General features: G+C 35.2%; 1 protein-coding gene across 1 annotated transcript in view; it reads right to left on the reverse strand.

Moving 5' to 3' along the window:
* ABCA12 (ATP binding cassette subfamily A member 12) overlaps window positions 1-25,061 on the reverse strand; it is a 170,972-nt gene that overhangs the window by 60,468 nt on the left and 85,443 nt on the right. Inside the window, exons 11-22 of the mRNA XM_079132508.1 lie at window positions 24,912-25,018; window positions 19,232-19,488; window positions 19,024-19,136; window positions 17,690-17,814; window positions 15,526-15,699; window positions 11,092-11,256; window positions 10,561-10,771; window positions 9,221-9,360; window positions 7,193-7,312; window positions 3,767-3,857; window positions 1,430-1,609; window positions 553-868 (exon numbers count right to left, since the gene is read on the reverse strand). Coding sequence (XP_078988634.1) covers window positions 553-868; window positions 1,430-1,609; window positions 3,767-3,857; window positions 7,193-7,312; window positions 9,221-9,360; window positions 10,561-10,771; window positions 11,092-11,256; window positions 15,526-15,699; window positions 17,690-17,814; window positions 19,024-19,136; window positions 19,232-19,488; window positions 24,912-25,018 — 1,999 coding nt within the window. The remainder of the gene's footprint in view (window positions 1-552; window positions 869-1,429; window positions 1,610-3,766; window positions 3,858-7,192; window positions 7,313-9,220; window positions 9,361-10,560; window positions 10,772-11,091; window positions 11,257-15,525; window positions 15,700-17,689; window positions 17,815-19,023; window positions 19,137-19,231; window positions 19,489-24,911; window positions 25,019-25,061) is intronic.

Raw genomic sequence — 25,061 nt, forward strand, 5'->3', positions numbered from 1 at the left:
AAATTTCATCTTGGACCAGGTCCAGGCTTGATGCAATTATCTGGCTCTAGCATTAGGCAAAGACACCCATTCATTAATAACAATTCTCCTGTAATGTTCCTTCCAAGTGATTGTGTATTTTAGATTTGGCCTAGTATTAAGGAGAAAATCTGGTCCTGTAATCAGAAGGACTAATGCAGTGTTAGCTATGTATCTTAGTCAAGTTACTTAATCTTCCTGGACTTTAGTTTCATCTGGAAATTATGGGCAATAATACCTGCTCCCACTTAGGAAATTGTAGGTTGTTTGATTGAACAAATGAAACAATATGTGTGGAAGCATTTTGTAACTAAGCCAAACTTTATATGTACACTTGTGGCTTTTGGTCATAGCCCCAAACCGAATGCAATTACTTTTATTCCTTAAAGAAACACCCATGCACCCACCATTTTGATACTAAACAGACAAGCAAGCCTTGGTGAATATCCCCTGATGTGTCTGAAGGAATAAACAAAAGTGAGTTCTCAAAACAGTGGTTAGTCATTAAAAAGGGCCTTGAGCATGCAGACTTACTTGTCCTTCATGAAGCAGGGATAAGGAATCGCTTGGACCTGGACAGCTATTTCCTGTGAGTTCCTTCCTGTTTGCAATTCAATGATTGCTCTTTCAATACTATCCTGTAAATAAATGAAGGCCCTGCCATAGATCTGGTTGTGTGATGGAGAATTGTGTGGCCCTGGGGCCCAAATCTTGGTTCTTATGCTCCTGGTGGTCTGGGCGGTCTTGAGGCTCATGCGGATGGTATATTTTACGACAGGAGGAAGAGAGACATTTTCAGAATCATAGCCTCTATGCTGGCTTCTGTTAGAAGGAAGCTTAAAAATAACACCTAAAAATAAAACAGCAACAACAGCAGAAAGGTTATTTTATGGGTGACATTATTCATTGTTCAGAGTACACATCTGGGGCAGCCAAAGAGTCAATTGAGTTAGAATGTGACAGTAGGCTCAGGCCCCTGATTTATAGAAGAGACGATGCATAGGGAGTGTCCATTTCAGAGATTCAAAATTGGGAATTTAAGAATATCATCACAAACTAAGTGGGGAGACTACATATGTCCCTCTAAACTACTTAGTAAAATTTCTAAAAATTTGCTTTTAAATGAATGACCTTGAGATGACTAGATCTATGATCCCATCCTCGACTTCATGTAATTACTTCATGTAATCCTTTCATTCTTAATGTTAACTACACCAGTGAAAGCAGACATGGCAAAGGCCTTATAGACTATACGACTGGGTGTTGCATGCAGGGTTTTCAATCGTAAGAACAGCAGAGAGGGTGATGACCTCCTGACTATTTTTCTGAGTTCTAGATGAAAAAGGTAAGGGAAGAATTTGGCCAATTTTAGTACAAAGGAAAGCTCAGACCCTAATAGAACAGCACTTACTTCCAAAGAGTTCATTGCTTTTGTAGAGCCTTTTGGCCTCTCTCTCCATTTCATCTATGGTTTTTGATCCCTGAATACGGTCATATAACACACAAGAGGAAATATTTACTGTCAGGGAAGACAGTGTGTTAAGCTGATCAATGATGTCAATGTTGTTCTCTAATTTCAGCCTGAGAACATCTAAAGAAACAAGGCAAAAGAGATTTTTTTTTTAAATTATAATCTTTATTTAGTAGTAGTGAGGTAAAAAACTGATTTTCTTGGAATATCTTAAACATTTCCTAGATTATAATCTGATGCTGTAGAGTTCATTCCTAAAATACCTATTCTTCTAAACCTAAGAAAATGTATATAGTTCTGCAAAGAATCATTGAGAACATTAGCCAGTTTCAAATACAATAAATCCACAAAGAAAGATACAAGATAATTTAAAAGTATATTTTTATAATTCAATTAACAAAGGATTAAGGATGGATATATTTTAAAACTTGTACATATATTAAGAAGAAGACTATAAACTAGAAATGAGAGTTTAAAATAAATAGAAATGCCTACTTTGTACCAGCAATAGGAAAATATTGAAATAAAATTGAATAATTTCAAAAAAATTGAAACATAGGAAAATCTAGGTAGAATGTACAGGAAAAATAAATCACATCATTCCCTAAACTGTGAAAAAGCATTTAAGGTGTTTGAGGATCTGTGCTACATAAGATTTGTAACTTTCTTATATCATTTGATTTTAAACCTCATGTGAATCACCTCTATTGATATCTGCATCAATCTAGACAAAATTATCAAGACCTTATTTTAGGTAATCACTCTGGAAGAAAGAAGAATTAATTTGTTTCAATCTCATGATTTCTTGTAAGGAAATCAACAGAGACAAAGGGTAAATATAAAATTGCAAGTTAACAAATCATTTGGCCAATTAAATTTCATCATGAACACTGAGAAAGTTGTGAATATCGTAAATCCCTTCTCACACAATCAAACATGTCTTTTCCATTGCCCAAAAGAAGATAAATTTCTCACAGAGGGCAACTTCTTAAATTTATTCAAATTTAAAGCAAAATGTTATTACTTCCTGTAGATGCTGGGGGTGAGGAGGGGTAAATTGTGGTGGACCAGTGGCCTCCAGCAGCCAATGGAAATCAACACAAAACCAAAGGATTCTTTAGAAATGCTGGTAGACCCAATCAAAGAAATGGTCTTGGAGCTCAGTAACTCCCAAATTCAAATTATAAAACCCCTTCCATACGAAGTTACATGTACAAATATATATACACAAATTTCATTGCTGTATTTATTTTAATCTTATTTTAAATTCTAAACTTCACCTTATAATTTAAAATTTATGAATGATACAGTTTATATAAGAAATTTGTAGTTTATTCATGATATTTTTCTCAAATGGTGCCTTGCCAAAATGATACTTTCAGAGAACAAATCCAACAATATCTTTTTTTAATCAAGCTCAGTTGACTGTGCTAAAATGCATGGTGGTTATATGGCATATAAATGTAGCATAATTCCTCCCTGTTGGTTTACTACCTAAGCACTTATGTACCAGCAGTATGGGGGGGGGAGGAGCATTTGCTCTGCTACTGCCAAATTCTGATGCTCTCAATCCCTTCCTCATACAGTGGTTGCATAGCAACAGTGAATCAGACACAGTCTGAATTAGATGTCTTGCATCCTTTAGGTTGAAGGTAGGGATGTGGCAGAGGCAATGCATAAGTTCAGACAGTTTCCTTTGATCCTCTGTAGCCTGGTCCTTTTAAATGACCACACAAGGAAGACCCAACCTTGAATACTGATTTAGGTCTATTTCCTTTGAGTCTGCATATTGCCTTTGTCTTGCTTTTGCTAACTCTATAACCTCTTCCAATTACATTCTGGGTTAGTCAAGTGTTACCAAGACCAGGAGATATAAAATGATAAATGCAAACAGAAATAAATCATTTCATCTTCCCATGTCCTTAAGCACTTTCTTATCATCAAGTAAAAAAGAGAGAGAGAGAAAGAAAAACAAAAGAAGATGCCCCCTTGCTTCTAACAACCTATGATTGAAGAAAAAACTGTACTTATTAGAATATATTGCAGTACACTTATTAAAAATAACTATGAATAAGTAGTGTTCAAATAATCATTTCTGCTTGTAATTGTAAATAATTAGGAAGAAGATGAATGGATATATCCAGGGTCTTACTTTTCTCTGCATAACTAACTAGATGCTAAACATAGAGGAAAAGGAAGAAGAGTTTGCACATGGGGCAACGTTCCTTGCATTTCTGACATGACCAGTGAATGAAAATATTGTGCATCTGGACTCACCAAGTTCATCTATCTGTTTTAGTAGTTCAACAGCATCAAGTCCCACGGAGAACTTGACAAAAACTTGCACAAAGGGGTTCCTTAAAGTATTCTAACAAATGATAATAGAGAATCAGTTTTAATACAAGAAGAAAACATGCCCAGTCATTGTCTCTCTAAAAACTACCACAGTAAAGTATAAGTGCTGGTGGGCTTATCAATGGACCACCTTGCAAAGTCTCACATACAAATCCTTGGGAAAGAAAGAGCAGATGACTGGTTAGGAATAACTGAAAAGACTGTTCTTTGATTTGTCCATAAACACAAACCGATTAGCATGCTAAAGTGGTCAGATATGACCGTAATTACCAACATTAGGAAATGATATGCAATATAGCAGTCTTTTTCCACAGAGCTATTACATATATTTCTTTTTAACCAAACTATAGACAATGTTGTGGTGCATGGTAGAATTTTGTTCTAAAACAACAGTTAAAAAAAAAAAAAAAAAAAAAAAAAAAACTTAAAAATCATGATGTCCACATGGAATCTGACAATACACTTGATTTGTATTCTAATTACTATTCCCTACTTTGAGGCTTTTGGCAAGCACCCAACCCTTCCCAACTACAGATTGCCTTTCTGTAAAATAGGGATAAATGACTCATCTCACCAGAAAAGTAAATGTATGTTATTGTTAATATTGTTTTGTACTGTGATAAGTACACCACTTATGAACATGAAAAAAGTGTATTAAGGATAAAAATAATTGCTTTAAAACATAAAGACTTTTTTTTTTCCTATTTTCCAAATTAGAGGACTAAAGCAAATTAGAGGACTAAAGAGTACTGAAGCAGTACTACTAACTCTTTTTTACTATGGGTTAAGTACTTTAACACTTATTTTTCAACCATACCTTAAGGCTAGTACTATTATTTCTTTTTTCTTCTTCTTCTTCTTTTGTGTGTGTGTGTGTGTGTGTGTGTGTTCTGGGCCTTGTATATGGTAAGCATATACTCTACCAGTGAACTTAACCCCAGTCCTGTATTATTGTCTCTATATTGTCTTTAGTTAACAAGGCTAGGACTAAAGGTATGTCAGTTCTGAAAATGCACAATTAATAAGGACCAAGGGGAAAGTTGAAGGATAAAATTCAACTCAGCTAAAGAGATGCTTATTTATCTTATGTGTTAACACATGACCTAGTTTTTATTGATCTAGGCTTACATTGGTTGTCCTCTTAGAGCACAGACTGGTACTACTTATAATTCTGTCCTTCTTACCAATGTCTTTTGTTTTATTATCATGAAGATGAGTGATTAAGTAGAACATATATTATTAGAACACATGTGCAATGGAATTACTTTGCTAAATCCACAGCTGCTAAGGTTCTAAGAGTAGTTGGTAGCATTTAGACAGATGGCTAGTATAGTTACATGCTGTGATAAGAGTCCTTTAAAATCTATTCACTAGGATTTAACTTGTGCATCATGGAAAATCCAAATAAAAGCATTACTAACAAGCAAAGAAGTATGTTAGCTGCAATTCAGAGATGAGTCATTGACTCCTGTTTCCATTCTCCTATCCCTCCTTGACAATCAATCCCACGATATATGATACTATTTTCAAATGCTTCCACAAACACAATCCACATTTGTCAAGTGGTTATCCCATTCACAAACCCATCTTAGAGATTGATAACCCACCGTTCAAGCACCGTCACTCATTTGCCCAACAGTTTACAATGGCAAAGCCAGGCCTTGTGCTAAAAGTTTGAAATGTCAAATTCTCGCATATTTACAAAACTAAGATTTTCCTCCATAACTATGGATAGCAATTTATTTTGTTCTAGGAGAGAATGAAGATATTTCCATTGGTTGATGATCCCTTTGTGATCATGATCAGAGAGATTCTGCAAATTCCTATAGTTTTGAACCTTTACAAACAGAGAGTGTCCTTTGTTAATTCAACACTTTAGCTAACAAACATTTCCTTCATAAAATAATGGGTGTTTTTCCTCTTCACAGGAAAAAAAGTATCAGGAAAAGGGCAATCTTCCACTTAGGACCATCCTATGTCAATAAAGCCCTATATAAGTAGATTTGTTATCTCAAACTCATTTTAAAAGGCCACTGAAGATGAGCATGCTTAATCTTAGAACCCAAATGGAATAGTAAATTGTGGGGAAGATGTTTGATGATGAGTATATACCATTTTATATGTTTTAATTAAATGTATTAAGTATCTATTTTTGATATTTATTTGATCTCTTATAAAATTCAGGTTGTAATTGTTCAAACAAAAACTGAGGAAAGCGTATTTGTGTATAATTTTTCTAAAAATTTGTAAAATACAAATCATTCATTTCATTTTTAATTTCCTAAGCATAATCATAAGGAATACCTTTTTTTTTTTCCAAAAAATTTCTAGGGCTTCATCAATTTTCCAGGGGCTTCTGTTTGACATGCAAACCATTGACTTTTAAAGCTCTTACGCTATCATCATTCTTGATCATTTTCTTTTCTCTAATTGGTCACAGAGACTAGTTCTGTTTTTTTTTTTTTTTTTTTTTTTCTTTTTCAGTTGTAGGTGGACACAATACCTTTATTTTATTTTTATGTGGTGCTGAGGATAGAACCCAGGGCCTCACACATGCTAGGAGAGTACTCTACCATTGAGCCACACACCCAGCCCCTAGTTCTGATGTTTCATCTTCAGTTGTCAATTGCTCTGTTTGTAAATGCAGTAAGTGTTATTTCACATATTTCAGAAAATCCTGAATCTTTAACAAAAATTTCAGATTATGACCACTGTGTATTCGAGCTGCCATGTCAAATCTTTAACCTACACTAGACTGAGCATAAAGATTGTTTGAGCAGGTACTAAATTTTGAAAGGGCCAATTTATTAAGACATTGTTGCAGGAATAATAACTTTTGCTTCCTTGCATGCCCTTGAACATAAGGTATTAGATAACTAGTCTAATGAGAACATCTCATGCATGATATGCTAAAATGAATTTGGAATTTGATAGTGCATGTATTATATGCTTCAACAACAGAATTTTCCAAATTAAATGTTCTTCAGATTATTAGAGTTTCAGGAATGCTAGTTCAGTTAAGATAGCAAAACATACCTTAAAGGGAAAAATTAATGAAGACATTTTTATGATATTTAACTTTTGAAAAACTGATTTTCACTGTTTGTAGACCAATTTGCAGAATGATTTATTGCTGAATTAGAGTCAGGAGGTGTGATATGGAGGGGCAGATGATTATGGACATAAGAGACAGATATGTCCTTCTGACTCAGACTTCTCTGCGGGAAAGGTAATTTTAATCTGTTGAATATGGATGCTAAATTACTATTTGTCTATCACATAACAAAGTGATCAAAATCTCAAAGATTTACAATGTCTGCTAAGGTAAATGATAAGAACATCTCATACCTGGAGCATTGGAATTGCCTGGTTCAACAAGTTGAAGGAATTCATGAAAATTGGTGACTTATCCATCCATTCTTGAGATTTTTCTCTTAATTCCGCCAGCTGCCTCAGTGTTACGTTAGACTTAATGACAAAGAAACAAAAGAGATCTGGCTCATTAGCATTTTTTCTATATTTCGAAATTATATCTTAAGGTTGGTTTGTTACACAATTTCAAAGAACAACTCTAAAAGGTAGGGTTAATAAAATATATTGTCAGAAATTTCCTACAAGGTCAAAAGTTTTAAATGACAGATTTAAAAAGGGTCAGGGCATTTCTAAAAATTCTGGAAAATTTAGGGTTGCTTCATGTCCACATGAACTTGCAGCTAAAATGAAAGCATATTTTCTGAATTCCCATGTTTTTCATTGTTAATGATACACTTAACTTTACTACTGAACAACATTCAAGTTCAAGGACATAAGAAAGATACTCTCATATATTGCTGGTAGGAACAAATATTTTACAGACTTTTTTGGAAAACAATCTGACAACAGCTATTAAAATAATACAGGACTGGGGTTGTAGCTCAGAGGTAGAGTGCTTCCTAGTATGTGCAAGACCCTAGGATTGATCCCCAGTTCTGTAGAAAATTAATTAATTTTTTTAAAATTAAAAAAGAATAAAATAAAACAACATCCTTCATCCCTTAATCCTAAACATATATCTCACTGAAATAAAAATACTACTATGTAAAACAACATGCACAAGAATATTGATGGTCATGTTGTTTAGTTGCTTACATTGGACCAAAAAACCAAACATAAACACAGTAAGCAAAATGAATGCCCAACAGCTAAGACTTGGATGAGTAAATTCCATGTTTTAAAAAAATTCTCAATCTTTAGAAAGAATGAGTTGAACTATCCCAATGGAATTAGAAAATGTTCTACAATGTGTTCTTTTGTGACAAAGCATTGTGTACAAAAGTATTGCAGTGCAATCTCCTTTTAATAAGGCAAACAATGACCCAACAACTCTGCACATGAACGTGCATATAGCATGATAATCTAAAGAGTTAGAGGAATGTGAATAAATTATAGAAAGGCACATATTTGAACGTTAACATACATTTGTTTACATAAAGGGAAGAATAAGATCAAGAGTGAAGAAAGAGGGGAGGTTAGAACCAAGCATAAAAGAGGAGAAAAACTATACATAGAAAATAAGCATGTGTATAATTGCATTTATGTAAAGTTATACAGAAACATATGGTCACTAAGACAAAGAAAATGTTAAATCAAAAGGAAAATACAGTATTGACCTCTTGTTCATTTTATATAGACATAAAAATAATGTTATAGTTACATTGACTGTAGTATAGTCTGTTTGGTAGTGGGGATGGAACCCAGGGTTCTTTACCATTGAGCTACATTCCCAGACCCTTTTATATATTATTTTGAGGCAGGATCTCACTAAGTTGCTGAAACTGGCCTCAAACTTGTGATCTGCCTGTCCCAGCCCCTTGAGTAGCTGGACTTACAGGTATGTGCCACCCTGCCTGGCAGTACACTTGACCTTAATAAAGTCTTTCTCAACATTTGACTTTTATATAAATATGAAATATTAAATCATACAACCAAATATGAAGCCAAGAATCTCTACTTCAGTGACTGCTTTTCTTCAAACTAGTTAAATAATGACCTAATTTTTTTCTACCATGATTAGTTTTATGTACTTGAAAGTTAAACACCAGTTGAAAAATTCTGTGCCTTTTGAGATAAATTGAGAAGTCCGAGGTCCTGATGCAACTAACCTCAATCTCATGTGTCAACATGGCTCATTTCTCATCAAAGGGTTACCACCGGAATTACACTGTTTATTCACATCCAGGGTAGCAGTTGAGAATTAAGATTTCAGAAAGTCAAGGGGAATAATAAGAGTAGATAAGATACAGAAAAATCAAGAGTCGGCCAAAATAAATTTGGACTTCTTTTTTAAAAAAGCATCTTAATACTCAAAAGAGAAATATGGAGTTATCATGGTCAAACCTTTTCCATTATGGCTTGTGTGACCGGGTTATATGGTGCATATAAAATCCTTCCCAACAACATGGGTTTCAAGAAAGCCCAAATCACGGGTCCAGCAGGCATATTAATGATGTCTTTGTAAAGGGAAAAGCAAAATGGAGCTGGAAGAAAAGAAAAACAAAAATATTTAATAGATGCATTCCAAATCTGTGTCCTCATGGTAAATTGACACAGAGTATTATCCTCAAATTCCCACATACAAACTTTAGTATTTCCTATATTATTAACAGATGTGAGGCATCTGGTGTCAAAGCAAGAAAGCAAATCTTTTTTAGGTAAGAAAGTTTAACCCAATAAGGAAGCTCAGAATAAGTTGATGGCATTTTGCCAAGAGAAGAAATAAAGATTGAAAACCATACTTCAGAATTGCTTCCAACAGATCCAATTCACCAGCATTTAATTTTCTAAAAATACACAAAAAACTGCCATTAGGATAGTATCAGATATATAAGACCTGTTCAATAAACGTTTGTTGAATGAAGAAAAAGATGAATAAATGAGTCAATCCCAGTTATGCAAAACATCCATACATTATTTGGAAGAGCTGCAACTGGTCATATTTTGCATCTCAAGGTTTATAGATCAAGTAAACGGCTTCGATGTGCCACTAAATGTTTATAGTTCTGTTGCATTCATGCAGCTCTGCCATATGTGATATCCATTTCAAGTGCTAGAAAGTTAAGGAAAAATATTGACCTGACAAATTTAAGGCAAGTGTTTGTTATCCACTGGCATAGTTACTATGACTGGCAGATTCTATGCATGCATCTGTGTTCTGCATAATAATGTATGGACCCCCAGATGACTGTGGTCTGATAAGACTATATCATGTGGTGGTCTTGTAACCAACTTACTTTGTGTCTGTACACTTCATGATGATTGCACAATGGTGAAATCACCTAATGATGTATTTCTAAGAATATATCCCTACCATGAGGTGACTTATGACCATGTAGTGTTGTGATTTAAAGGACAGGATCTGCAGCAGATTGCCTGGGTTCAAATAAGAGCTCTGATACTTCCAGTTGAGTGACCTTGGTGAGGTTCGTCAGCCTCTCTGTGCCTCTTTCCCCTTGCTGAGATGGAATATAGTAGTACTTGTCTGGAAGGCCCGCTGTGAAGAGTGAGCCAGTTAATACACTTAACATGCTTGACATGTGGTGAGCACTGTGTAAGTGTTTTCTATTTTTATTCTTGGAGAAAATTAATACTTCGTTCATCATAAAAAGCTGAGACAGACTAGATAAAGTTCTTAATTGTCATTAAGAATAATTATCATGCTTACTTTGAAGTACACTTACTGGTATGTAAGGGAATTCCATATTTTTCAGCAATTTGCTCTTTACTTAATTTATAAGTCAAAAAGTCCTTGGTGTGGTTGCCTTTTGGCCTCTGGGAAGAGGGTAACATAGCAGTCAAGTAGTCAGTGGTAATTCCTTGGGAACACAATGCCTGGGAGATGGTACTAAATGATCCTTGGGGTGTATTCACTCGGTTGCTTCTGTACATTCCCTGGGAGACAAAAATTTGAGATTTATTAACATTATATGAGCTATAGATGCTACTAAAAACAAAACAGAAAGCAAAAATGATAATGCTTAGAGCATGCTTCTTTTCCATAATTCCTTTAAAATGTGCATCCCAAATGTAAATACAGAATGATATATTCACCAATTTAAGAGGCAAAAAATGTTGCTCAAGTAGTTTTCTTCTGGGTATTTTTTTTTTCATGTACTAGATTGGTTGCTGAATGTATAATAACTAATCTTAAATAAAAGTTAGCATGACAGAAAGAATCTTTCAGCCAGAATGTTGCTGAGTGACTTTTCTACCTGTGTTAATGGAGTGCTTCTGGGCAGATGGATTTGTTTCAGGGATTTCATTTTGTCTAGCAGCGGATGTGTGCCGGAAGCCATCTGATTGAGAATCTCTTTCAGTCTTATGAAGAGTTCTATCATCTTTTCTACTGGTTTTTGATCTTTCCTAGGGAAAAACACCTAATAGAAACAGAATAAAAATAAATGACATGTGAAGAAACAGGAACACCCATGCATTGTTGGTAAAATATCAAAAGGCATAGCCACTTTGGAAAACATTTTGAAAGTTAATTAAATACTTAAACATGAATTTACCATACAACCCCAAAATTCCATTCCTAGGTGTCTACCCAAGGAAGTGTAAACACAGGTCCACACAAAAATTTGTACTGAGAGTTCATAGGAGCATTATTCACAATAGCCAAAACATGAAAACAATCCAGGCAAATGGATCAACAAAAAGGAAATTCTTAAAATAAAATACTCTTTGGAAATATTAAAAAAAAATACTAAAACATGTTACAACATGTACAAAGTTAGCAAACATTATACTAAGTGAAGAAAGCCAGACACATAGACCACATATTGTATAATCCCTTCAATATGTATAAAATATGTTAAAAAAAACTCTATAGAGACAGAGTTAGAGGTTGTCTAGGTTAGAGGTTAGAAAGAGAAATAACTTCAAATGGACATGAGGTTTCTTTTTTGAGTGATGGAAGCATTCTAAAATTAGATTGTGGTAATACCTACACAATTCTTTACATTTACTAACAAGTCCTTGAGTTCCAAACAGCAAAAATGCAAATAATCCAATTAAAAAGGGGCAAATGATCCGAATAGATGTTTCCTCAAAGAAGATATAAAAATAAATAACAAGTGTTTGAAAAATGCTCAATATTGCTAATCGGGAAAATGCAAATCAAAGCTACAATGAGATACAATTTCGCCCCAGTTTGATTGGCTATTATCAAAGATAAAATGTTAACAATGTTGTTGAAGATGCAAAGGAGGAACTCATACGTGGCTGGTGGGAATGCAAATTAGCATAGCCATCATAGAAAGCAGTATGAAGTTTTCTCAAAAACCTAGAAATAGGGCCACCATATGGTACAGCAATCTCATTACTGGCTATATATCAAGAGGAAATGAAATCAGGATGACAAACATCTGCACTTGCATATTTTTTGCAATGATTTTCACAATAATCAAGTAGAGAATCAACTTGGTGTCCTTTGATGGAGGCATAGATAAGGAAAGTGTGGTAGATATACACAATGGAATATTATTCAGCCCTAAAAAGTCTGAAATTCTGTCATTTGCAACAACGTGGATGGATGTTAAGTGAAATAAGTCAGCTACATATTCTTACTTATATGTGGAAGCCAAAAAGTTGATCTGATAGAAGTAGAGAATAAACAGTGTTTAAAGGAATCCTGAAAGGGTGTGGGTGAGGAGTGGATGGAGGGAGGACGGCTAAAGGGTGCATGGATGCAACTGAATAGGAGGAATAGCTTCTAATGTTCCATAGGCATAGTAGAGCAACTATGGTTGACAACATAGATTGAATATTCCAAAATAGCTAGTAAAGAGAATTTTTTGAATGTTCCCAACTCAAATAAATGATAAATGTCCGAAGTAATATGCCAACTACCCTGGTCTGGTCATTGCACAGTGATACATCTATAGAAATGTCACACTGTATCCTGTATATATGTATACTTATTATGTTCAATTAAAAATATTTTTAAATCATTGGGTTGTGTACTTAAAATGAGTGGATTTTGTGGCATCTAAGATTAAAAAGGTTACAAAAGAAATATTTTAGAAACCAGAAAAGCATCAATTACATGACACCCATGTAGTTTATCACTCTAAAACCTATAAAGTATTCCTAAGTACCAGAAAAGCTCTGTGACATGTCAGTCCTCATAATTTTAATCTAATAATGGTTTTCTGCTACATGATATAACCTTGAAAATATTTCAAAGTTTTAAATTAATTTCATCCTAGTTATTTATTCAAAAAAAGTTAATTGAGTGTCTGCTAAGCTCCCAGCACTGGGTGGGGTAATGTATATACTGTAGGGTATACTGTACTGTAAGCTGGCATCATCCTTGCCCTGGCTGTGTTTAAATAGGAGGAACAGATATCCAACAAGACCATGACCAAAAAGGCTGGGGAATAGGAGGAGACAGGAGAGTTTAGCTAGAGAGTGATCCATATCATATTGCAATTTATACAGCATCAACACAGAAGGAAATTCTGTTGTTTGCAACAACAAGGACGGACCTGGAGAACACGACGCTGAGTGAAATAAGCCAGACCCAGAGGATACATACCACACCATCCACCTCCTATGCACAATCTAGAAAAGTTGAATTCAAGAAACAGTAGAGGGGTGTTTGCCAAAGGTATGAAGACATGGAGAAAGGAGGTATGCTGGGGAAAGGGCACAAAGCTCCAGTTAGACAGGAGGAATAATGTTAGAGATTTATTGAACATAGTAACCCTTGGTAGTGATAATGTATATTTCAAAATTGCTTAAAGGACAAATTTTAAAATTCTCACTACCAAACACTGTTAAGTAGGTGGGTAATAGATGTGTTCATTAGCTTGACTTAATTCTTCTAGATTGTGTAGAAAACATCAAAACATCACATTGGATACCTAAATATATGTAATTATTGTTTGTCATTTAGATATCTAAAAATTAAACAGAATCAATCAAAAATAAAATAGAGACATATAAAAGAGCCATCAGAGGTCCTTCCAAGGTAGAACCCTAAAAGTGAACAATAACAAGTCACAGGGAGAATCAGAGGAAGATTACAGGCAGAGAAAAGGAAGTTGTTCGTGTGGCCAGGGAAGCAAAGGCCACCATTGGCGAGCACAAGACCGAGCTGGAGAGAGTCCTGTATGCATCTCCCTCTCTGTTAAGATCTGGCCCATGAAGATAGAGTGGGACCAGCACTGTTCTTGGCATTCGAAATATTTCAGTGAAAAAAAGAGGCCCTAAATAAAATTACACACTAGCAATATAAACAGAGAACAAATGTAAAGATGAAAATTAAACAAAATGTATAGTATGCTCCAAGTGAAACTGAAAACAAATCGGGCAAGGGAAGGAGGTGTGAGTACTGTGGGTGGGATGGATGTATATTAAACAGGACGGTCAGGATAGGACTTCCTGAGAAGGTCAAGGTGAGCAAAGAGGTCTGGCCCTGCTGACCAGTAAGGCAGGCCCAGACAGCAGCCAAGAAGGAAATGGCATTTTATAGATGGGGAGTAGTTGGGCAGATTGTGGGGTCCTTTTAGGACTGGGGACTTCCTTGAAAAAATGTGAAATCACTGGGAGGTGTGAAGCAGAGGGGTGACTTAATCTGACCTAGGTTTTAAAAGGGTCACCTTGTCTGCTTGGGAGGTGATGGGCATGGGGGTGGGAGAAGCAAGTCTGGAGGCAGGGAGACCCGTCAGGAGGCCATTGCAGAAATGCGGGTGTGGGAAGATGGTGACTCAGAAAGGATTATTAGCGACCAGTCCTAAAACATCATCATCCCCTTGTCTATAATATTGCAACAACAGCCTCTCACTTCTCATTTTCCTTACTTTAAAGAGAAAAAAATATTTTTTCAGTATTTTTAACAACGTGTAAATATTTTTGAACCAAGCATAGATTTAGGTAAACATAGCTATGTAAGTCTCCTGTTTGGATTTTTCTTTCAGTTGTTTATTTGTTGATTTATTTAATTGCTTTTAAAAATAATTATTTATTTTATGACATGCTAAGTATCTTATTTATTTATTTTTATTTTAATTTTATTTGGTGCTGGGGATTGAACCCAGGGTCTCAAGCATGCCAGGCAAGCACTCCACCACTGAGCCACATCCCTAGCCCCAGTTATTTATTAACTAAGTAGTTACAGAGCATCTATGCAATGAGTCACTGCTCACTTCACTAAACTCTAAAACTTGACCTTTTGTTTTATTCTCTTGGATAAGCAGTGGTAGCCTCTGTCTAACTTAATGAACCAAACACATTTTTCCTGAAAACACCAAAATGCACACCCATTTATTTTTGCTTAAAAAACACCTTTTGCTAATCTTTATTTTTCATCTTATCAAATTAATGCCTGCTTACTCTAAAAAATGGGTATAAAGTTTATATTTCACACTTGAATAGTAATGTATATTAATTTTAGTTCCTGATCTTTAATACACAAACTGAGATTTAATAAGGCAATAACATTAGTTTTTTAAATCTATAAAATGTATAAATTTGTAATATGTGATCTGTAATAGAGGTTCCATTTGGTTCTAAATAAGCCATAGTTTCCAAAGCTGTATAAATGGATCTTATCCCTTATAGTATCAGAAAGCATGCATATGCAATGAAATATTTTTATACTGAACCATGAATATAAATGTATTTCATCCACAGAAACTTGCCTTGTATGTGAAGTTGTAAATGTCCAAGTAGTGCAGAAGAGTGAGCCCAATGAGGTAAGACTGGTGAGATCTCTCTCGAGGAGGCAGACTGCAGAATTCCTTCATTGCATCTTCAAGTTTGGGATTGCTGATATTGGCATCACAAGAATGCAACCAGAACACCCGAGAAATAATCTGCAAGTTGGAGGAAGATAAATATTTCAGCTGTGAATCATTTTAGCATCATCTGTCCATACCGAGAGGGTTTGGGGGTATTCTAAGTCTTAAAATATGGCAAACTGCCCTCAAGAATCAAGTAACTTTTTAAAATGTGTGAATTACTATCAATAAAACCACAGAGAACCCATAGTTCACTGGAAACCTTAAGAAATAAGATAGGAAAAAAAAGAAAGATGTGTGTGTGTGTTTGGGTGGTGGAGGGATCCAGAACAAATCTCAGATCTTCTGCTTTAACAACTAGTGCGTGATGGTACCAAGAAAGGGAACTTGTTTGGAGTAAGTTTGAGAAAATTACTAAAGACTAATGTTGTCATCAAGTTTTTACTCATATTTAATTCAAATTGCATCTCATTTAAATAATCATTCAAAATTATAATCTTGTACAATATCCTGCGTGGGTCCAGATTTGTGAAACAAAGGGAGAAAAAAGCTCAGAATCACACAATAATTTGAGTCCCCCACTGGGGACAGTTATGCTTATACTTTGAAGTATAAAGAATGACTAAGATGTTATCTCTGTTGCCACCGAGTTGAAATAAAGAGAGAAGCTTTGAAGTTCAAGGTTGCAGAACTTTTGTCTTTCCTCTTAAAAGTAATCAGAAGGGACATTCTCCACTCTACGCTTTTGTTTACTGAAATGAACCTGCTCTTCTGAAGCCAAATACCTTATTGCCCGAAATTAGATCTCAGGATCAAGCGAACAAAAGGCAGATCAAAAGGAAAAGGTGAATGAATAGCATTTGCAGCACAAAGAGGAAGAGAAGTTTACTTTTTGTGTAGGGGAACCAATTAGAATGACACAAGTAAACGCAATATCTTCCACAAGAAGCATTGGAGGCTTTTTATAAACTTTATCTAATAGGGGAGAGTAACTAGGCTGTGCTTAGAAATGACACACTCTGTCACGTGTAAGTTTTGAATGGATGAGGACTTAAGCTCTGCAGCTCTTTTGGAAAATTTCTATGACACTTCCAGACAATGAACTTGGAAACTGGATAAAAGATAAGACATTTCAAGTGGAAAACCCTATTATCGGCATATGAGAAAATGACATTATTCATTTTCACACTCAAAAATGTTTACTACAACCACAAACTTACCCATAGTTCCCTTGACCACATCTATTTTTTATATTAAGTCTTGTCTTGGGACTTTGAAAAAGTAAAAATGAATATCCATTTCCATTTTACATGCAACAAATAATAAATGGTCTCCATGTTTCTCTTTCCAATTAGGTAACTGAAGTTTGACTTTGATATCCCTATAGTATGTTCCAATTTACCTCATACAATGCAATTATGATAGTGAATATAATTATTGATGGCACCAATTGTTTATGAAAGTCACTCGAGGGGTAAAGAAGAAGAAAGAACGAAGGCAGAAAGGAGAAGAATAAATAAAAATAAAAGGAAAGGAATACAAAAGAATATTCTTGCTTCAGAATTCTCTTCTATCTTCACTTAACAATGAGACCTCTCAGTAGAAAGGTTAGGGAGGAGGAGAGGTAGGGGCAGGTAGGATAACCACCAAAGCACAGTGGGATTGGTAGAAAACATTCCATGTTATGCACACAGTAGGGTAAGTATAGTTAATAAAAATTTATTATATATTTTATAAAGAACTAGAAGGGAGAAGTTTAAAGACTCCAAACACAAAGAAATGATAAATGTTTAAGGAGACTAGAGTGCTAATTACCTGATTTGATCATTATGTCTTGTATACATATAATGAATTATCACACAGTACCCTATAGATATGTACACACATTATGTGTCAATTAAAAATTAAATTTAAGAAATTAGGCAGGCCTCTAATTTTACTATTTTCATGGAAAATTCACCAGATTTGCATGCAGCTTGTCAGCATTTTACTGATAAGTACTTAACAAAGACTAAATGTGATTCAAACATCTAAAAACCGCATGTAAGTACAGATCATGACCCACCTCAGCTCTGTTATCAGGGATAGGAATAGCTAGTAACTTGTTGATGCTTGTATTGGACATCACTGTTGTTCTCCTCAGTTCTTCCTTCAGTTCTTCTACGTTTCTAAACATTTCTATTAACTGATCTGCAAGACAATACACACACATTCACACAATTCACATGTCAGTTGTAATGTCATTCATTTTAACCACACTATCATGAGGAAGTCTTTTCGACCAAAGCATATTCCACATACCTGACTTATCTGAAACAGACATTTTCCCCAGTTTTGGCAAACTTTGCAGGTTTAAGATCTATTTCTATCTGATTTAGGCTTGTTCTTATTATGGTATCATTAACTCAAGGTAACAGATTGCTCTGGGTTATAAATTTTTCTAAGGTGTCTACAACTGAAAGTTAATTTGAGGAAAATATGGTCTCCTCACAGAGTTTGATCACCTAATACACTAAATAAATATCTGTCCATTTGATTTAAAACATCACAAATTCAAGATGCTTTTTAACCTGGGGTCCTAGGGTATTGTCAAGTTAGGACAAGGTTTGATAAACCTAGATGTGAGAGTATTTTTCTGTAGCTTTTCCTAGCACACTACAGTTTGTTTATAAAGGGGACTCACAATTCTTATCTCATTTTAAAATAGAATTTGTTTAATTCTAAACTTTTGAAGGACAGTGATTATAACTATTTTATATCTGGTCATTTAAGGCACAGTAAACAATATTATGATTTGGCTTTAGCAGATTGTGGTCTCCATTCTGCAGATGCCTTTCAATTTATTTTATTAACATGCCTTTTTTATTTTTGGACTTAGTGCCCTTCCAATTTTGTGGCTGCCTGTTGTCCAAGATGCCGAATGCCTTTCCTTTCAGTATTGAGGTATTATGCAAAGGAGAAATGTATTGCAAGGTGCATCATGCTCGGAATACTAATAGAAAGTTCTGAATTGAGATTTCTGCAGACAGCAGTGCATCTTTTTATTTTTTAATCAGATTATTCTCACAGAAGCAAATAAATCTCATCTTTGCTCATGCTGTTGACTACCTCATACACTTTAATATATCAGAGAAACAAAAGGTGAATGGGTCTAACTAGTTAAATTTTGAAGATCTCTTTGCCATGAAATCAAATTTCCCTGTTTGCTTTCTCTGCTAGTTTTCTGTGTGTTTGCTTTAGACAAGTAACCATACTTGAAAGCTTCAGGTTTCTTCCTTGTAAGGGCAGATAGCAAAGCAGGTTTGGTTGGGAACTTCAAAAACAGCCTTTCTTAAACTGCAGCACAAGAATCACATGCATTCTAATAAGACAGCATTTAAAATATGGATGGGGAAACACCTGGTTGCTCAGAAGCATCTGCACTGCTATTGACATGCAGCATGGCCTCTATGGTCGGTATTAACTGTGTGATATTTTCCAAGTAATTCATTTGCAATGCCTGTTCCAGGAACCTGGAACAAAGTAGAAGAAAAGAAGAGATTCAACTAAGCATAACAATATTTAGAGAAAGGATTTCACAAAGGAAAAAGACAATAGAAAAACTTACCGATCCATATTTAAATTAATTTTGCTCGGATCCCCAGTCAGCAAATCCCTCAGTTTTGCAGATATGATATTGTCATGGTACAGTAAGCTGGTTGCTATTTCTGTGCCCAGCTCTGCTGCTTCCAAAAGTTGCACGTGAAATGCACTGTCTTCACATAGACTCCCGAAGCTCATGTTAGAGAGCTGGCATGATTTCTCTATTGAATTGAAAGTTTCTGATTCACAAAGAAGTTTGGTCAAGTTTCGAAGTTGAGACAGCTTTCAAAAATGGGGGAAAAGTGGAAAACAGATTAGATACATCAGTCTACGTATTTCATAGGTCAGAATAAGCAACCTGAATTGTTTTACTTTAAAAAAGATACTGTGTATGTGTTTAATTAATTTTATTAAAGTACTGTTCTCTGTCATTCAAGTTTGTTGTTTTCTTAAGAATTTCATAAAACTTTTGAGCCTATTAGGCTTGTCTTTCTCAACTACAGATTCACAGTTATTAAAAAACAGTTTAGAAAAAGAAGAAAAACGAGGGAAAATAATTAGTTTGGTTTCATTCAGTTGAAAACATAATTTGATTAATTTTATATTGTAATTCATATTTTAAATCATGTGCAAAGCAGAGCAAAAGCAGGTTTGGTTTGAAACTTTGAAATGTTAAAAAGGGCCTTTCCTCCTCACACGCACTAGAATGGCTATGATCAGGACACGAGAAAATAACAAGTATTGATGAGGAGTGAAGAAATTATAACCCTTGTGCACTGTTGGTAGAAAAGCAAAATGTGCAGCAACTGTAGAAAACAGTGTGGCAGCTCCTCACAGAACTAAGAAAAGGATTAGCATATGATGCAGCAATTCCACTTCTGGGCACAGACCTCAGGGAATTGAAAACAGGGTCTGGAAGAGGTATTTATGCACCTGTGCTCACAGCAGCATAGAGGTGGAAGCAAATCAAGTGTCCATCAACAGACAAATGGATAAGCAAAATGGTGGAAGTACATACATATCCTATGAAATTTTATTAAGCCTTGAACAGGAAAGAAATTCTTTCACATGCTGAAACACAGCTGACCCTTGAGGGTACTATCCAAAGTATAATAACCCAGTCACAAAAGGCAAATGCCCTACGATTCCACTTACATGTGGTACCTAGGACAGTCAGATTCACAGAGACGAAAGCGGGTATAGGAGAAATGAGGAGCTATTTAACAGCTACGGAGTTTCAGTTTTACAAGACAAAAAGTGTTCTGGAGATCAGTTGCACAACAATGTAAGTGGAATTAACACAACTGAACTACATAGTTAAAAATGACTATGATAAAAAATATTATGTATGATATTTTATCACGATAAAAAAGTAATTGACAAAAAGTAAAAAAGACTTTCCCAAGCTGCAGTGTGAGAACAACGTACATTCTAATGAGACCATATTTGACAGGTAGATGGAAACACACCTGATTTTTCCAGAAGTGCTGGCACTGTTATTGACATTCTCTTTTGCCCTCTAATGTGATGAGGGAAACTAACTGTTTTTGTCCCGTGAAAGTGCTTTAAAGGGCTTGAAGTCCCAAGTCCAGAGGAAAGGGAGAAAGATGGAAATCAAATAAGTTTCTAAGCTATCAAATATGTTCCTCTCTGCAGTGCACTCTTTTCTATGCATTCTGAGGACATATTCTCAAGTCATACATCTTGAGGGAAAATAGAGTTTGCCTCTGGGAAAGTCAGCTCTGTTGTGCTTGGAAGCTATCCTAGAGCTATTCTTTTTAAGAAGGCAAATAAATTGGAACAATGTCTAAAGAAGCAAATACATGTGTTATTCCTTGAACCTCAGTTTCCAATCAGAAGTTATATTTTTGGCAGAAATGCAGAACTTCTTGGTATAGGCATAGATTTGGGGAAATTTCTTTCCTTATGGCATGTCTTTAATGAGAGTTTTATAGTAACTAAGTGAAGGTCACTGAAATTAGCCATCGATCAACTCAGATAGCAAATATCAGTGGTCCATTTTCCAGAGTATTTCACATTATGATTGAGCTCTGACTTTGAACTATCTAAAATGGTTTCATATGTATGAAAATTCTACTTACTAGTTCTATTGCCATGAGAAAATTTCCATTCTGCTGTAGACCCAGTCATTTCTACCAGTTGTAGCTACATATTTGTCAAGCTGCTCCTTCCTTTGATTTTCCAAATATTGGATATGATGAAACCTCACTAATTGAGTCAAATTTTTATGCAACATTCTCCAGGTTCTGTTCTTTTGGTGTTTTGTAAATAAACGTAAAAATGCCATTGACTCAATATATATTTTAATTGAATTTTGAGGGGGTGGCAAATTTGAACAATTTCAGAAAAGACAAATACATTTCTTAATCGCAGGTTTGACATTCAAGTATGGGAAACTAGTCACAGTTCATGTGGTATCATCCTGAATCAATGAGATAAAAGTTATAGAAGAGGAAACTGGAAATCTAGCCACATTGATGAAGTAGGCTTGGTTCTCTGAAATCAGAGTATAAATCAGTCAATAATATGGAATGCACTGAGGAGCACATCCACCAAAGAGCACCATTATAGTCTTTTAGTATGTATCACTGTTTACTATATCCTAAGAATAATACATGCATTACATTTTTAGAAGGTTCATGGATCATTAATAATCAACATAAATTCAGTGAATTATAATTTTCTCTTTAAAAGTATGTGTTAGCTCCGTACAAATTTGCCAAAGCTTGGAGTAGAGACCCTGAGTCCTTTATCACAAACAGGTGTTCAGGCCTATAATTGGGAAATGATCCATGACTAACTCCATGTCCAGCTCTGATGGAACTCCCCAGGGCCTGATGGTTCCCAGATGCATCTGATTCGAATTGACCTGACCTCACAATGTCATGGGTGAAAAACAGTAAAGTGGCAACATTCTTGGGCTCTTTGTGTATAAATGGACAGGGTTGGGGCCTATTCAAAACATTAATGGCATTACAATAAAAATAGCATGCCATATATATTTACACCCAATATAGGGAATATCAATTTTATTCATAGTTTTCCACCAAGAAAGCTCTGCCTGTTAAAGGAACTGGAGAGAGAAAGCAGACAATGAAGGGAGAAGAGAACACAAGCTCAGGAGCAACAGTGTTTCTGCTAGAGCAGAAGGCTGGGGGCAGAAGGAAAAGTCCCCAATGACTGGCAGGCATTTGGAATTGTGGAGGTTCTAAAGAATTGTCTTAGGAATGCCACAAATAAGGGTTTGGAGTATGGGCCTTAACTGACCATCACAATGAGGACGCTGATAACAGGGTAGGCAAAGCAGGGAAGAAATAGCATCCACAGTTGTATAACTGCAGGAGTTTGACATTCTTTCAATGACACGCACTGAGCATTTTCCAGGTGCTGGGGATACCACAATAAAGGAACAGACCTGACAATGTTCCTCATGGAGCATGGTCTAGGACTGAGTAGGTTTTGTCAGTTTCAAATGGCAGTTATAAGTGATTTTCTAATCAAAGGACAAGGATTATAGTTTATTTCCATTTTCTTGACGTCTAGAACTTTTTCATGATTATAACCCTCAAGAAGAGCATTACATTCAAATTGTGGATGATGTTGAAAATTGTTCTTAGTACCAATCCCATTCCATCAGTGTAAATTGCTGAGAATGTATGGTTTCCATTTCTCTACTGTGTATCGTGTGCAACCTGGTTACTATCCAAGTAAAGAACTGCAATGAGTAATTGCCCAGGAAACACAATGATACCATTAATGTTAATTACTTTAACATTCTCATTTGTTCATAAATTCACAAGTTGAGACTTAAACTACCATATGCTAGTTTGTAGGGATTTAGAGATGAAGAAGGCAGAGTTTCCTAAGAGTTTAAACCCTCGTGAAGAAATAGATGCTGTATTACAACAAACTACAATGCCAAGTAGTGGGTTCCAAATGAGTCTCCATTGTCATTGGAGACTCCTCTTTCTTATGCCTCAATTTCATCAGCTGCCATGACATCCTAAATCACTCTTGAAACTGTCTCTTCCTTCTATTCTCTTCCACAGTTGCCAAGCAGGCCCTCTCATTGTGTTTAGATTATTGCCAACATAGGCTACTTAATTTTCTTCCAATCTCGTCTCCATATGTCTCCCAGAGAGATCTCTTTTTAATAGAGATCACAATTTTCAGATCAAATTCAAACTCTCTGAATAAGCAGAAAGAGGTCTTTTGGACCTGGACTCAGCATTACTCCACACCCCATTTTCCCTGCCTCTCCCATAGTGGACTACTACTCCAAGTTCTACTCCAAGAAGACCCGTAACTCTGGGTGACCTATACCTGTCTTTCAGGCTCTTGCCTATGACTGCTTACAAATCTGGGATGCATAACTCTGAGATAAGACTACAATGCTTCAAGACTCAGAGAAAGCATTAGTTCCTCTACAAAGTTTCTTCATCTCCATGCCTTACAATCTGAGTTCAATATTCTATCTCCATACACAGAGTTCTGTCCATCCACATACCACAACCTTATCTCACCGTGCTGTCTGTTTTTCCAGCTCCTCCACACTGGACTGTTTTACAAGTGCATTTGGGTTAGAGATTATATCTTTTAAAAAATAGATTAACATTAGGGAACACAGATGATGGATGAAAAGAATAAATGGATAAATATTACAGTAGCATAGATGAAAAAGTCATTTTATCCTGGCTGAAAAACAGGGAAAAGGGTTATACTCTAATACTGTAAGAGTGACATTTAAATTTGTCCCTGAAGGATGAGTAGGAATTGGTTAGATGAATGCATAAACTTCCTTCTCATTTGCACAAATTAAGATAATGCTAAATTAAGTACATTAGAAATTTTGATTCATGTAGAAGACTAGGTCTAAAAGGCAGGTAATCTAACGAGTATATTTATTTCTAATATACATGGACATAATGTTTTGCATGCCTACTTAATTATACCATGTTGAGTATACAGCAAATCATCTCGCCTGCCCTGAATAAACCAGTTCTAATTTTACTTTATCCTTGGCTACATAAATCCAATTAAACTGCTATTCTTACTAGGAAAGCTGTTTTTAAAACTTAATAGGGTTATTTAAGAAATGAAGTGAATTTCATGATAATCTGTGTACTATGGGCATAAGCTAAGCAAAGAACAATAGAGAAAAAAGAATGAACTTATTTAAACTTAGGAGTTTTAAATATTTTCGGTCACTTTTCACTCCTTTCTTCAATGTCATACATTTTAATATGACTTACTGGTTTCTGCTTTATGATGACAGCAATACAAATAAGTGAGCCAACTTTTAAGGTTCTTGTACACTGTAAAGTCAAAACATCAGCTTCGAAATCTACGCTTGCAGATTTAAGAACCAATGCCATAGCAAATGACAAGTCATATTGTGAATTCTTCTTCAAATTATGAACATAACAAAATAACTATATTACTAGCCATTCCTTTATGTATGTAAATATGATATTAGGCGCTTATGGATTATTTTATGTAGAGATCTTCACCAATTAAAAATGAAGATATTACATAAGCTGAACACTACTGTTACCCTTTCTTTTACCAGGATAAATCTAGAGTCAAAACAAGATCATTATTTGCAAAGACTAGACTTAAACTAAAAATGTCTTCCCAAATATCATAGGAAGTGTTGACGAACATTTTTTTCTTTCATGACTTACTTTTGATTTTAGGATTTCAGGAACTGGAGGGAAGTAATCCTCATAGGAACCATTTCGGAGAAAAGATTTTTTAAATCGAATCGTGGACTGCAGAAGCCTCAGATTTTCTGTAGACGGAAGAAGAGTTATTTTATATGAACTGTAAGGTTA

The sequence above is a fragment of the Sciurus vulgaris genome (genome assembly GCF_902686455.1).
Source record: "Sciurus vulgaris genome assembly, chromosome: 3".
In the NCBI taxonomy this organism is placed as follows: Eukaryota; Metazoa; Chordata; class Mammalia; order Rodentia; family Sciuridae; genus Sciurus; species Sciurus vulgaris.